Source organism: Lentinula edodes (genome assembly GCF_021015755.1).
Source record: "Lentinula edodes strain Le(Bin) 0899 ss11 chromosome Unknown C8R40scaffold_11, whole genome shotgun sequence".
NCBI lineage: Eukaryota > Fungi > Basidiomycota > Agaricomycetes > Agaricales > Omphalotaceae > Lentinula > Lentinula edodes.
In genome coordinates this window covers 295,831-310,169 of record NW_025764317.1, presented here as the reverse complement: position 1 = coordinate 310,169, position 14,339 = coordinate 295,831, and the positions used below count along the sequence as shown (strand labels likewise).

Below are 14,339 nucleotides of genomic sequence, written 5' to 3'. Positions count from 1 at the left end.
CACTGGTTTCAAAATCATCATGTAAAGTCGTTAATTCGCAGTTGTATTGTCAAATTTTTGGGACCTTTCCAATTGAGTGTCCTGCGCAAATTTCAAACTGGATACCCTAGCGCGATGATTTCCAGCTTCGTCATTCGAGGCGTAGGTATTTCGGAGAGTGTAGTCCAGTGGCGACCATTCGAGGTTGACTATGATAATAACGCTGACAGGATATAAAGCCTGAAAGTAACAACGTCGACAGGCGTTCAGCCACACAGTCCAAAATCATACAGAAGAACTTGGAATACTCGCCGAGGCGGCTAAGAACCACTCAACTACCATCGAAGTTGCAATAAATAGAGGTGTTATCCCCCCAGACGACCTTTCACTGAAGAGTATCAACATCGAGTACACGAACTAGAGATTGAATGCATGCAGATTTAGCATTGAGGTCTCATACCCAACCCATATAGAGAATCACACCTGCAATACACAATAAACAGCCCCGGATTCCACAAGGACCAACAAGATGTTCTCCGCATAAGTTCGGTGATGGTTCACCCAGGACTTCATCACCTGATGGTATTGCCTAGGGTATGTCAAGCGATGAGACAAGGAAAACCGGCATTGGTATGAAGATGGCTTACCATACCCTCAGCGCAATGAGTAGCGTTGCTACAAGATTCAACCCGAACGAAAGAAATGCAGCGGCTGTATCCCACGCAGAAGTTGCCCAGAATGATTTCAGTGCGATATCGTCGAATATGCAATCAACGATGTTTACAACTACAAGGACGGGTACTTGTTTGATAAGGTGTGAACATTATGAATAACAACACATACCGAAACTAGCACTTGCGAGGATCAGTAAGCACCCTCTTATCGGTTTGCTTCCAGTCCAAATCACCCAAGCTCTCCATGTAACGATACAGTCACTGATAATGAGCTCGAAGCCAGCGTCAGAGGGTTGGGCTAAAGCGAATTCGGAAATTCACTTACATTGAGAGTCACAGGCCACGCAATCATGTACTGGTATGGGAGAACGGCGATTGCGGCGTTGTCAATTTGGGTAGTCAAGTCCCCTCCTGACTGATTCTGCACGAGCGCGGCTTGGATGTTGACCAGATTCGCAGCGCATTTGACCACAAAAGCCCATGTATACGTGAGTAGAAGTAAAACAAGGCAAGCCAGAAGAATTTTGCGAGGACCACCTGTTGTTCCTTTGCGGCTAGAGAACCGTCCAGTAGGATTATGAGAACGAAGAATACTTTTATCGAAACACCAGGACGAACGCACAAAAGTAAGTAAAACGCAATAGATGTTGCCAGAAGATAGATGCCTGGCGATTCGAGTTTGATAAAGGGCTCGACCAATTATCTCCATTCAACGACTCACCATAGAAAGTACAAGTGCAAATGAGGGCCGCGATTGCATAGAATAATTGGGCACCAAAATCAGACAAAAGTGCGCTTTCTTCTGGAGTCATCGTCGCCCCTTATATTCGCGCTGGTGCAAAGAGATGGGGGATTGGAAAGCATTTTCTCGGTCTCTGTTTCCGAAGATAAAGATGTTACGAAAACCCATATCCGTGTTGATTATTATATCTCCATTGAACATGACTGAAGTACTCGAATTTTCGGAGCGGGTACAAAAGATACTAGCTCTTACGCCCCAAACTGGTGGAGCACGCATTATATTATCTTGCATGAGAAAAGAATAGACGACATACATACACATCCTGCTGGCCATTTTCCTTCTCAGCCACAGAAAATTAGATATTCAACCCGCTTTGATCGTCTGACTATCTGAATTGCAGTAAGAACTGACTGGTGAACCTTGAGCCTGATGGCATTTCTTGACTACATTGATGCTTTGAGGTATTGTGGGGACCACTGGCAGCGCAGGATATTGTGGACCATTTGAGGACCACGACGTTATTTACGAAGAGCAGGATTGATTCCCACGCGAAGCTTGTTCCATTGCAAACCCGAGCCTCTAACGCGATTCATTTTCTCATTCCAGCTACTCATTACCCTCATCGGCATCATCGACTTGGGAAGTTTGCAAACAGTAGTTAAAATCCGAAGGGGACACAAGAATGATGGTTCAACAATCGTTGGTTCAATTCCAAAGAAAGACAAGGAACAATCTGGACTAGGCTGGAACAAAGCAATTGGCTGTCAAAGGAACGTTCTGGCACAATTATGATTCGAATCATTGAGGTGATAGCAACGCCTTTCTCCTGGACAATTAGCTCAATTGTGGTCTGATCCTCACTTGAATCTGTCACGCGATCGTTACACCCGACCCCAAGGCTTCCTCCGCAGGTATATAAAGGGTCCAGTCAGACGACCATTCTTCATCCAAACCAGCATCATCTGCAACTTTCCCCCTACCACAAGATTTCAATTGCTTCACCGTCTACACGACTCACAATGACTCGTACTGCTCGTGCTACCTATCCCAGAGCCGCCCTCAAAGACAGATCTCAATCTCGGTCCGGTATGGACAAGAGTTTGAAGAAGGACGGCGCTGGTAGAGGCAACTGGGGCAAGCTCGGTGAGGTTGGGTACGACGACGACGACGAGTACGACGAAGAATCTTATGAAGCGGAGACCGCGAATCTGGATGCCAGTGAGACAGGTAGTGAAGGTAGTATATTCATTGCCACCTTCTCTTCACCAAACTCACGGGCTTGCTTACGATCAGCGTCGTCTACCTTGGAACCCAAGCACTCCGTCTCGGACCAGAAAGAGGTTGAGGCTGCCCGAGCCTTCAGGAAGCGAGCTCTAAGTGGTACAGGTTAGTAGTCTCTTCAAGTTTGTTACCCTGACTGATGTCTCCTGTGCAGTGGACCTATCTAGCATTGCTCGCACCTCGGTCGCAGTCTCTGGCTCTCCGCCCAAAGCTTGAGCCTGAGCACTGTGGGTGGCGTTTTTACGTATAGTAGGTGTTTCTTCCGTGGCCCTCCAACACGATGCTGATCCATGTTTTATTCCCAGACCTCCTCAGAGTCCAATCGCGTAGTTTTCCCTTTCCTTTGATCTGCCAAACAAAATCGAATGTAACACGCCTCACGCTGCTTCCTGTATTTCATGATCACATTTTCCGCTTCTGTTCACTTGCATCGTACACTCATCGATCAGTCAATGTAAAACGTAATTGATTTAATATCTTGGTCGACCTTGTTCGACGTCCCCGGATTCACCACCTTGAGATGTTGCGGAATGCACTCTGCACTCCGTCATGAGCCTTGAGCGCTCGAGCGCCAAATGTTCACTGTACGCTACACCGAGTAAAAGGGGCCTTAGTTTATCTCAGTACGCGACCATGAAAGTGGATTTGAAACAACGTTGGTCTTCTCTTTCCCCAGCCCTCCTCTATTCGGTATCCTCAACTTCAGCCAGGGGACAATTGCTGGTGAAAATCATATTCAAGTATCTACTTTATGCTATCGTTCTGGCTAATCTGCGTGGCGCACCGGTTGTATGGCATTGGCGCGTTTTCTGGCCTATAATCAAGTACAATCTCCAATTTCTTGCTTTTCGAGTACCGAACGCGTGTGCTACGCTCCTGAATCGGGGAGAGCGGGCGCGAAGAATAGCTGGATACATTGACAAGACGTCTCCGGTCGGTGTCCATCCTTTTGACTTTGAAGTCATTTATCGCTCTCGAGTTAGTCTGTATCATCCATCCTCCTTTTCTCTATTTAATCGAAGCTAACCCCATCTCTGGCATTTCTCAAATTCCAGGCGTCGACGAAAGCGATTTCAACATGCATATGAGCAATTCGAGCTATCCAAAGGTGCGTTTTGGCATCCTGCATTGCTATCACACATCTCAATCATGTACTCTCAATTGTGGAAGTAGATTTTAGACTTTACCCGAACCAAAATGGCTACACACTTATTTCCCCATTTCCTCAGAGCCGGCGGTGTCGTTCCCATTGCATGTGCGTTGAAGATTAAACCGCTGTACAACGAAGTCCTCTTTGACGTCTATGATTGACTTTTTGGCATGCAGCGACACATTTTCATTTCGTTCGTGAAATACCGATGCTCGCAAAGTACGAAGTGCGAGCTGGTATTGGTGCTTGGGATGAGAAATGGGTGAGTCTCTTTTCTACTTCGAGTCACTCTACGCATATTTATCATTACTTTCGTTTCTACCCTGGTATTGGTTCTCATTTCTGCTCGAAGTTCTATGTGGTTGGCCGCTTTGTGACCAAACAAAAGCCCAAATCACACAATGCTCAACAGTCTTCCAGCCAAGTTCCTCCACTAACCAAGTCGGAATCAGATTTAGTGGCGAAACTGTTTGACTCTTCTTCAGAAGATGAAAAAGACATAATTCTACACACTGTTGCTGTAGCTCGTTGCTGCTACAAGCTTGGCCGAATCACGGTTCCACCTTCAGTCCTCATGGCTACGAATGGTGTTTGTGTCTACCCTCATGAGGTCACAATGACTGAGCTCGATCCAACCTTCTCTGGCCCGTTGGATAAGTATTCAGGTTTCTCGGTCGAAAGCCCTCCCCATACCTGGACTCATCACGCTCGAAATTTAGCACTCAACCCGAGAAAGCTACGTGAATTTTACAAAGGTGCTTGGCGACAAGATCCGACGAGATGGTGGGACAGCGCAATGGGAGCTGGTGGACCAGTGGAGAAAAAATTGAAGGAGAGATTGGGAATATGCAAACAGCTGTTTGAAGGAATGGATGGGGTGCGGCAATTCGGGGAACCTGCCATAGTGTGATGATCATCTGCGGGTTGCATGGGTTGGCAACTTGGGATTTCTGAATATATAGGAATTGAAACACACACATAGCCGAAATGAGGTAGGAGTAGGAGGTCCTATGTACATAGGAGGTCCCGGTCCCGGTCATTCCCACGCCATCTCGGCCATAAATATTGCATGATTTTTTTTTGATTCCGAATTCTACCCGTACTTCAGACACAGCTCATCAAGCTCAAGCCTCTGTTACATGTGCCGGAGGAAAGTTTGTGGACTCAATTAGACCCCATTGAGTCAGGCATAAATCTTTCTCAAAAAGTCCTGGGTTCATGAACTCAGCGTCAATTATCTTTTTGATTATCCGTGTCCCGGTTGGACGTTGAAACTTGAAACGAGCTTTGTACTCCTCATATTGCACTCACTTTACGCGCAAGGGTTGTCGCATAGATCCATATAGAGCCTAGCAGAGCCTACGTCACCTCCGAAGACGGGAGGAATCGTCATAAGTATCTTTTTTTCACTATATAAATGTCACTGATTTCTGCGAAAATGACATTGACTGTGCCCACTCGCTCCTTCCAGGATGCTTTTTCATTCGTTGTCGACTTTCGCTCTTTTAACTCTACTGTCTTTACCTCTATCTGCAACCGCTTCAGTTGCCTACTGCAATAACCAAGATTACGAATCAGGAGCCCTAGGAGAATCCCCATACCAAAGCTATAATGCAGCCCCCTTCCAACCTGTTCAGCTAAACTATGCCCTCCCAACAGCCGATTGCCCTTCCAATAGCCAGGTCTCGGGATATTTCATGATCTCCCCACTCGGTCAGCTCATTTGGACAATTGTGATCTGAAGTTCCTCTAATACTTGCCTTGATTTGTAGGAAGTGAACTTCATATGACCGGAGGAGGATATATCATGAATCCAAACGGAACCATGGTCTACTTCTCTTCAGGTTTTGGCTCGATTGTCATCCTACGTGGAGTTTTCACCTATCAAGGAGAGGACCATCTGGGTATTTGGGTCAGTGATGGCTCTGTTCCAATGCCTTCAGGACACGGAAGCGGATGGAATATCCTTTTGGATAGGTCTTATAATACCGTTGCCACGATGTCTGTCGAGCTTTGTTTCATGCGGGCGCAGCCTTCACTGATGTCGTCCTTCCTGTAGCACAACTTCGGGCTTGTCAGTTGGCGCCGATCTTCATGAGGTGGGTGCTTTTCCTCTCGGCGTCCATACATCTTTTTCTCAGTAGGGCATTTTTCTTCTCAGCTTCATGTTACTTCAAACAACACTGCTATCATTACTGCGTTCCCCACGGACGAAGCAGACTTGTCTGCTTATGGTGGCTCCACGACTGGCTACGTATTAAACCCTGTTGCTCAGGAAATTGATATAGCTACAGGTATGATTCAGTTCGATAATTGCTGACATTTTGACCGATTACAATCTTTGATTTGGTTAGGAGAAGCAATTTTCACTTGGAAGGCCTTGGACCATGTTAGCCCTAGCGAGTGTTATGCGCCCTTTGGAACTACTTCCACTGGGTATGGCATCGCCACGGATCCCTGGGATTACTTCGTTCGTCATGAAATTGTTCGATTGAGGCATATTTTCCTCTGATCTTGTTTCCATCGCTATACATAGCACATGAATTCTATTCAAAAAAACGATGACGGGACTTATCTCATTTCATCCAGACAGTACGGTCATACTCCCCTTTGATGCGGCTTGTAAAACAAACTCAAATGTGAATCGGGCAGCTGTCATACACTATACCTTGTGAACTCCGCAGGTATAGTTTGCACCACACGGTCGCCTTAAAAGCGTTTACTTACGGGAGACTATTTTACAGGCGAAATTCTATGGCGCATGGGAGGGAAAAACTCGGTAAGTACTTTGTAAAATGCTCGATGTGCTTTGACCAACTTTTGCGAAAGAATTTCACGCTGAACGAAGGAGCTAATTTCACCTGGCAGCATCACGTTCGATTCCGCGGCTCTGGACAACTTTCGTTAGTATACACTCTACCCTTTGCACTCCCGAATGACGCTCTATTGTTCTTAGCCTCTTCGATAACGGTGCGACGGAATGGGAACAAGATATCCCCTACTCCCAGGGTCTCCTACTTGACTATGATGAATCTGCGATGACTGTGTCCCTTTTATCTGCGAGAGCGCCATACGACCGTACAAACACGGTTTCGCAAGGCAGTGTGGAACTTCTTTCGGATGGAACTTCCATTGTCGGGTGAGCTACTCAAAAGCCCTACATAGCACATTTCATATTTACTGTGTGTCTTCGAACGTAGTTGGGGTGCTATGCCCTATTTTTCTGGGCACGACACAGCTGGCAACATCATCTGGTCTGCTCAATTTGCTGTTGCAAGCTCAGGTATTAGCTCATACCGAGTCTTTCTGAATGATTGGACTGGCCGGCCTAGCGTTCCTCCTTCGCATAAAGTTACCTCCCCTTTCTCAGGCAATATCACTGTCTATGCCTGGTGGAACGGCGCTACTGAGGTGGTATCATGGGAACTCCTTGGATCTCGTCTCCTCACACCCTTAAAGGCGACTAGCTTGAGCAACGCGAGTAAAACGGACTTCGAAACTACCCTCGTCTATTCTGGCTCGGGATATGCGTATTACCAGGTGGCCGCCCTCAATGCCAACGGACAGGTTTTGAAATATTCTAACTTCACCGCGCTGGATGGAACTACCTTTGGGCCAGCGGATAATCAGACTGTCACTGCTGCCCCATTGAGCTGATTTTTCCGACCTTATAGTGCGCGCAATACAGCGCAATACACGCTCTTTCACATAATGAGATATATTATTTACTGATAGTAGGCTCGGTAGCTCATACATCTTGATTCTTGATATATCTCGAACCAGAACATGAACATTTTGAGTTAAGTTCAAGCAGGTTCAAGCTCTTACAGCTGATTAGAAAAACCTAGGCGCTGAGATTTCCTTGAGTGATTGCCGAGTGATCCCGAAGTCGGCTAGTCGTTAAGCGTTAGAGCGCTTAATATAATGTGGACCTCGAACTTCGAAGTCTCTCGAAGTTCCAGAGATATCGAGTGAATCCTATATGCTGTTGATGTCTTTCGTGAGGTCAACCACTCGTCATAGCTTATCACAGCCCCATCGTGTTAGAGTCTACCTCCGCACCGCGTATGCACAGTCCACAGCTTTGACCATTCATTTTGCTTCCGTCCGATTACATATACACTGTACAGTTTATAAGCCACCAGCGGACGGAGGATGGGGGGCTCACTCAGTTGTTTTACATCCAACTGAGGTGAGCCCCATACCATTTACCTTTACATACCATGCTCATGACATATAGAGTATTTACTATCTGACAGGTACCAAATACAGTTGTTTTACATCCAACTGAGAGTATTTACTATCTGACAGATTATGAGACTGGAGCACTAGAAGAGCAACCAAGAACAAAACATACATACACCCAAACCACCCAGTTCCACGATGTCATCGTCAGCAAACATGCCAAATGTCCAACGATTCCCCATGGGTATAGTCCTCGAAGGGGAGGATAACTGGTGGCCCTACAAGCGGGAAGTCAGCCTTGCAGTAGAATCAAAAGGACTACAAGGGTACCTACATGGAACCATAACTAAGTCTAGTGACACTAAGCCCGCAGTAACCGTTACATCCCCAGAAGGAACAACCACCACACCTACTGTAACAACCCCGCCATACAGCCAAACACCCTCACCCGAGGAATGGTACACTCGCGACCGATATGTGGCAAGCACCATAGTTTCAAACATCCTCGACCCTACAGGGCTAGGGGTAGACTACACCGAAATTGCATCGGAAATCTGGCGGGAACTGGTCAAACAATTCGAACAAAAATCGGAGGAGCTCCTCCTATTCCATGACAGCAACCTCCGAGCTCACCGGTACGCATACCCTGAGGAGACAATGGAGGAGCACAAAAGGACTATGAGAAATCTACTCAGGAGGGCCACAAACGCTGGAGTGGTAATAACAGACGGACAGTTCCGCGTCATTGTTCTTGCATCGCTCCCTAAAGACTGGGATTCCGATATTAGGCACCTTCCCAGGAAGACGAGCAGCGAAGCATTTACCTCCAAGGCATCTGGCTACAGAGGGAGAAGAGATGAACAGAGGAGGAGCGCGAGGAGAAGAAAGTCAAAGCCCTACTTGCAATGCACGTAGCCAGCATACAGACCCCAGACAAGAGCAGGCCAATGTGTACAAACCCCAACTGCAGGAAAGTCGGCCACACTATCCAAAAGTGCTGGGCAAAGGGAGGAGGTGCAGAAGGTAAAGGACCTAACGGATGGGGGTTCAACAAGAACAATGAGCCAAGGGAACCAGAACCCCGGAAGCGCTATGGCGGCCACAACCAACACGTCAACCACAACCGCAACACCCCTGGAGACATACGTCTTGTCTGCCGAAGTGACTAGAGACAGTGCTAGTATGTCGTCCCCCCGCACTCCCCCACAAGGTACACACCCAGCTGACAGACCTCTCGATAGCAATGATCATACCTTTTTGAGAGGGTGGGAGCATCAGGGTACAGAGGGGGTGAATGGGAGGGAGGACGTACATAAGCACTACGTAGTACCTAGCCCACTTGCATGCACAGCGCGCCGAAGCAATACACTACTCTACGCACCCACAAAGACCCCACATGCATGAACATTCATTGATTCCGGTGTGACCGAGCACTGTTGGGTGAATAAGTCAGACTTCGTGGAATACTACCAGGTGCAGGGGCAGAGTGGGACCAGTGCCCTAGCAGGCGACGCAGGCAAGTTTAAAATACACGGAATGGGAACTGTCAAGTTCGTAACCAGAGTTGGCGAAGTAACACGGCGAATTCAACTTACGAACGTGAAGCATACACCCGAGTTCGGCCACAACCTGATTTCCCTGTCAAGTCTCAACCAGCATGCTTTCAAGGGAGAGTGGGGCAATGGAGTGCTAAGCGTCAAGACCCCAGAAGGATTGGTAGTGATGATAGGGAAAGGCACAACCAAGATGTATGAGGTCGAGACACTAGACCAGACGCGAGCCAATTCAGCAAGGTCCCATGAGAAACCAGCGGATATACACACCTGGCACCGTCGCCTGGGACACGTAGCTGCGCCGAGGATCCTGCGAATAGAGAGCCGGGGTCTGGTAGACAGTTGAAGAAGCTGGCCGGAATGTGTATAGACTGCCTGTACGGGAAGGCAACACATAGACCGTTCGACGAAAAACTCACTCACGAAACAGAAGTCCTTGAGAGGGTCCATATCGACCTGTGGGAACCAGCAACCACCCAGAGTATTGGGGGGGCAAGGTACATGATGCTGTTCTCCAATGGGGCATCATCGGTGCGAGTTCCTGCATTCCTTAAGGACAAACAGAAGGAGACATCAGTAAAGGAGTTCCATAAGTATCGGATAATGGCTGAAAATCACACAGGGAAGAGGATGAGGATCATCCGGGTCGACAGCGGAGGCAAATTCGACAACAGCCTCATGGAAGCTTATTGCGCCGACCGGGGTATCACCATCAAGAAGATAACCCCATACTCTTCATCTGCAAATGGGATGGCTGAGAGAGGCAATAGGACGGTCATTGAGGGAGTATGCACCTTTCTCGAAGAATCCGGCCTCCCCCGCTCCTTCTGGGCAGAGGCTGCCGCAACCTTCACCTATGTGGACAACTTCGTGCCCACCGCACGATTCCCAGACCGTGTTCCCATCGAATACTGGTCGAACAAACGCCAGGACGTCTCACATCTACGGCCATTTGGGTGCCGAGCATGGGCCACACTCCCAGAAAGCAGAAACGACGGGAAACTGGTGCACCAGGCTGTCGAGTGCCAGCTAATAGGCTACATGGGCCGCAGAGGATACAGGTTGTGGCATCAACCCAGCCGCACCTTCATGGAGTCAAGGGATGTTGTTAAGATCATGTACACCGTGTAACCGTGCCAGAGGCCACAAGGTGTCTAAGTGCGGAGGTCGAGTGGGACAGTAGTGAAGTTATTAACAACACCGCCGTTATGCCGTTAGTCCCCGGAGATCGAGAGTATAGAAGGGAGGAGCTGAGTAGCAGCCAGGTCAGAGCGGCGGTAACGCCGGTGACGAGGAGCGAACCAAAGAACGTTTAAGTCCTAAGGTAGAGTAGAGAGTACTTCAAGGCGATGAGCCTGAAGACTTAGAGAAGAGCTAAGTTGGGAAGGGAGATCTAAGTTGATAATTAAACTGAGGAACTACAGTAGTGTACAGGCAGTATTTATATCTACGGAACGGCGCAGCGGTGCAGAGCGCCAGACTAACTACTAGGAGCTATACGTGTAGTACCTGCAGGGTAAAGTAAAAGACAATAAGGAGGGACTAGAACAAAAGGGTATGTGTAGCGAGAAAGAACAATAAGAGTGAGATTACAATAAACGATGGATCTTCGGTATACCGAGCGGCGGAATGGAGGCCCGAGGCATGGACTTGACAGATGTCAGATTCGAGGAGGGGGAAGCCCACCGCTCCAGGGCATGCATGCCTGCACCTGACGACGGTGAACTGGAGCATGACCAATCTGCAGGCAATCTAGAACCAGAAGTTCCCACTGATGGACCCACAAGTCAACAGCATGCAGATCAAGAAGGCAAGGAAACACAGATACCCGGGTCTTCTGATTCCCTACCACCACCGACAACCTCCGGTTTCTCTCAACCACCTCAACCACGACGAAGTACTCGCATACGCACCCCCTCGTGTGTGGCCATCGAAAATCGCGCCCTAGAAGAGCGTGAGCATGGTGCACAGGCCAACCGAGAGGACTGGGCGACCAACTCACCACCCACCGGACAAACCCTAGCTCTGATTGCCGCCAACCCTTGGGCCTTCGCTTCAGCCATGATGACATGCATAAATTTTGGTAGATGTCTATGCTGTGAATTGTGACATTTCCACATATAGATTTGTATCAAGAGGACTGTAATTGAGACCCAGATTGACAGTCAAAGTCAATACTGAATCAGTCTAATAAGTTGAAGGGACCATATACCATACTACCACAAATTGGTTAGTTTACCCATCCCCGATACTACGTTCGGATAGCAGTCTACCTGTTTGTCAAGCAGGATTATACCAGACTCGGACTACATCCAAAGGATGACCATTCACGTATGACATACCAAGGGTATTCTTATTGGACCTTACACTGGCAGGAGTTTGGAAGAACTTACTCAAGTGACCATGAGCCGAGGATTGACTTGAAATGACTTTCTAGAACTCAGGAATTATCAAATACTCCTTCTAGAACGAGATCATGCATTAATCTAAAAGACTGCCATTTAGTCTAATAGACCAATCAAGTTGCATGATTGAGGAAAATGACTAGAAGAACGATCAAAGTACTGCGAGGCTCCGAAGACATATCAAATGAATGTCAAAGAGTCCTGACATAGAAAATATTGAAGAATGCAATTAAATGAATACTATGCGTAACTCCCTTGATAGAGTATAGGCACAATGGGTGTCTGTTGAAAGAGAGAAGCAATTAGTTTAATCCAGACGAATCAGATTGATAGGATTAGAATCGAGGAGAGCTGATTTGCCTCCGGACGAGGTGACAAATGATCGAAGTAAGTGTTGAACAGCAGTGACAGCTGAACACCATTCGAGTCATTCTCCAAAACAATTAAATTAAATAAACATCGAAGTACCTACCTATGTTTGGAGGTATACTAGAATCTTGGAACCATTATGGACCAAATAAGGACATGTATATTCAAATTAAATGGTATCTGACCGATTGTAGAAGTTTCCTTGCGGTTCCAAATGTTTATTGTATTAAATTAATTGTACTGTGTGACTCTATATTCTGTATGTATAAATAGCGATCTGATGTATCTGGAATACAAGTGATTTTGGGACGACGTTGCAGTGCTAATCCGTAAAAAGGAAAGACACACTCCCGCCAGACTGAAACCTCTTTGCTAGCAGCCATTCGGGCCCGGCACTTGTGAGTATAGGAACATTGTGTTCTGCTCCTTGTGACTGCGAGAAGTATATCCAGTTGTTGGGTATTCTTCGAACTTAGGATCAGTCGTTGGTCTTAAGGGCAAATCATGCTGTGTGGTTGTGCCAGCACATAGTTCTAGCCCTCCGTAGGGGTCTGTGTGTTTCAGTTTTAATTTACTTTGATTCAAACCCCCAATTCTTGATATACCCATATCAATACAATCAAAGCATAAATCGTGCTGAATCTACCTTAATCAAAAGAATATACCGAATCCTTAGAACGATTCAAATTGATTGATCGAAGCTTCTTACTTAGCTCTCAAAGCTTTGCGGAACCTTTGCCAATGCTACCCCTTGCTATTAAAATAAATTTGATAGCAGTGAACTCGCATATTGTGTATTAGATTGGTTGGTTGGAGTGCCCATTAGATTCCTTCCTTTCTCTTTCACACAAAAACAAGGCAAGCTTGTTAACGAACGACGCCTGGGTTCCATCTACGTTCAAACAGGCAATGAAGGCCCCCGAAATCTGGCTCCCACCTATGGAAGCAGAGTACCACACGTTAGTTGCGAAGGGATGCTGGGAGCTGGTCCGCCTACCACCGGATGCAAACCTCACAGGCGGAAGGTAGACATATGCCATAAAATGGGGCCCAGGAGGCGAGGTACTCAAATGAAAAGCGCGATGGGTTGCACAGGGCTACATGCAAATCCAGGGCCAAGACTATGACAAGACCTACGGGGCAGTTGCCCGCATGGAGTCTGTGCGGATCGTATTGGCTATCATTGCTACCCTCCGGCTTTCCCTCTTCCAAGTCAACTTCACCACAGCCTTCCTCAACTCCCCCATCTCCCACAATGTATACATGTGACAGCCAGACGGGTTCATCCTACCAGGAAATGAGGACAAGGTGTGTAAACTCCGAAAGTCAATCTATGGGACGATGCAAGGAAGCCATGACTGGCAGGAGACCCTCGCCGCCGGATACAACGGCGATGGATATACCACATCCAGAGCAGACCCGTGCATCCGGTATCGACGGGACGGGGATGAATACACCCTAACTAGCACATACAGGGATGAAGTGTGCAGCGGGTCCTCCACGGAGGATGGGAGACTACGGTCAGTGAGCAACCTAGCAAAACGCTGGGAGTCAAGCGAAGTCTCGTCCCACGTCCTACTCGGGATGAACATTCAACAAAATCCAATTACGAAGTCCATTACTATCTCCCAGAAGGGATATGTCCTTCACATGCTTGAACACTTCCAGCTCCTACACATGCGGCGCCGTCACACACCCCTGCCTCCCAATGTCAAACTATGTGAAGCTCCTACCCCGCTCCCCGACGAGGACCTGCAGTTCATGGCGAACAAACCATATTGTGAGTTTGTGGGCTCGGTACTCTGGTGCCAGACCTGGACAGGAGCAGACATTTCCTTCGCAGCTGGACTGCTAGCGCAATACCAGCTCCACCCTGGCAGGATGCAGTGGGAGTGTGTAGAATGGCTGGCAGGCTACCTCCTGTGGTCCTGCGATTATGCCATCACATATGAGGCGCCTGGGCCTGGGGCTTAAGCTGAAAGGATATTCCGACTCTGACCA

At 47.7% G+C, this 14,339-nt stretch overlaps 4 protein-coding genes across 4 annotated transcripts; 3 read left to right on the top strand and 1 right to left on the bottom strand.

Annotated features, from left to right (window-relative positions):
* Nucleotides 1-30: 30 nt before the first annotated feature.
* C8R40DRAFT_1168888 (uncharacterized protein) lies at nt 31-1,465 on the bottom strand (the record flags this gene model as incomplete). Its single annotated transcript, XM_046231269.1, has 8 exons — nt 31-219; nt 271-396; nt 463-568; nt 627-765; nt 823-925; nt 979-1,207; nt 1,276-1,318; nt 1,375-1,465. The coding sequence occupies 8 exons, from the start codon at nt 1,463-1,465 to the stop codon at nt 31-33; spliced, it is 1,026 nt and encodes a 341-aa protein (XP_046088057.1).
* A 949-nt stretch (nt 1,466-2,414) lies between these two features.
* Nucleotides 2,415-2,892, top strand: C8R40DRAFT_1168887 (uncharacterized protein; the record flags this gene model as incomplete). Its single annotated transcript, XM_046231268.1, has 2 exons — nt 2,415-2,781; nt 2,831-2,892. The coding sequence occupies 2 exons, from the start codon at nt 2,415-2,417 to the stop codon at nt 2,890-2,892; spliced, it is 429 nt and encodes a 142-aa protein (XP_046088056.1).
* Nucleotides 2,893-3,309: 417 nt separating this feature from the next.
* Nucleotides 3,310-4,736, top strand: C8R40DRAFT_1041439 (uncharacterized protein; the record flags this gene model as incomplete). Its single annotated transcript, XM_046223999.1, has 4 exons — nt 3,310-3,658; nt 3,732-3,784; nt 3,850-3,931; nt 4,003-4,736. 4 exons carry the CDS (start codon nt 3,310-3,312, stop codon nt 4,734-4,736), a joined length of 1,218 nt encoding a protein of 405 aa, XP_046088055.1.
* Nucleotides 4,737-5,298: 562 nt separating this feature from the next.
* Nucleotides 5,299-7,483, top strand: C8R40DRAFT_1168885 (ASST-domain-containing protein; the record flags this gene model as incomplete). The annotated part of the gene is made up of 11 exons (XM_046231267.1): nt 5,299-5,539; nt 5,599-5,827; nt 5,886-5,925; nt 5,988-6,120; nt 6,181-6,296; nt 6,363-6,418; nt 6,479-6,510; nt 6,571-6,605; nt 6,656-6,729; nt 6,783-6,965; nt 7,027-7,483. The coding sequence occupies 11 exons, from the start codon at nt 5,299-5,301 to the stop codon at nt 7,481-7,483; spliced, it is 1,596 nt and encodes a 531-aa protein (XP_046088054.1).
* Between the last annotated feature and the right edge of the window lie 6,856 nt (nt 7,484-14,339).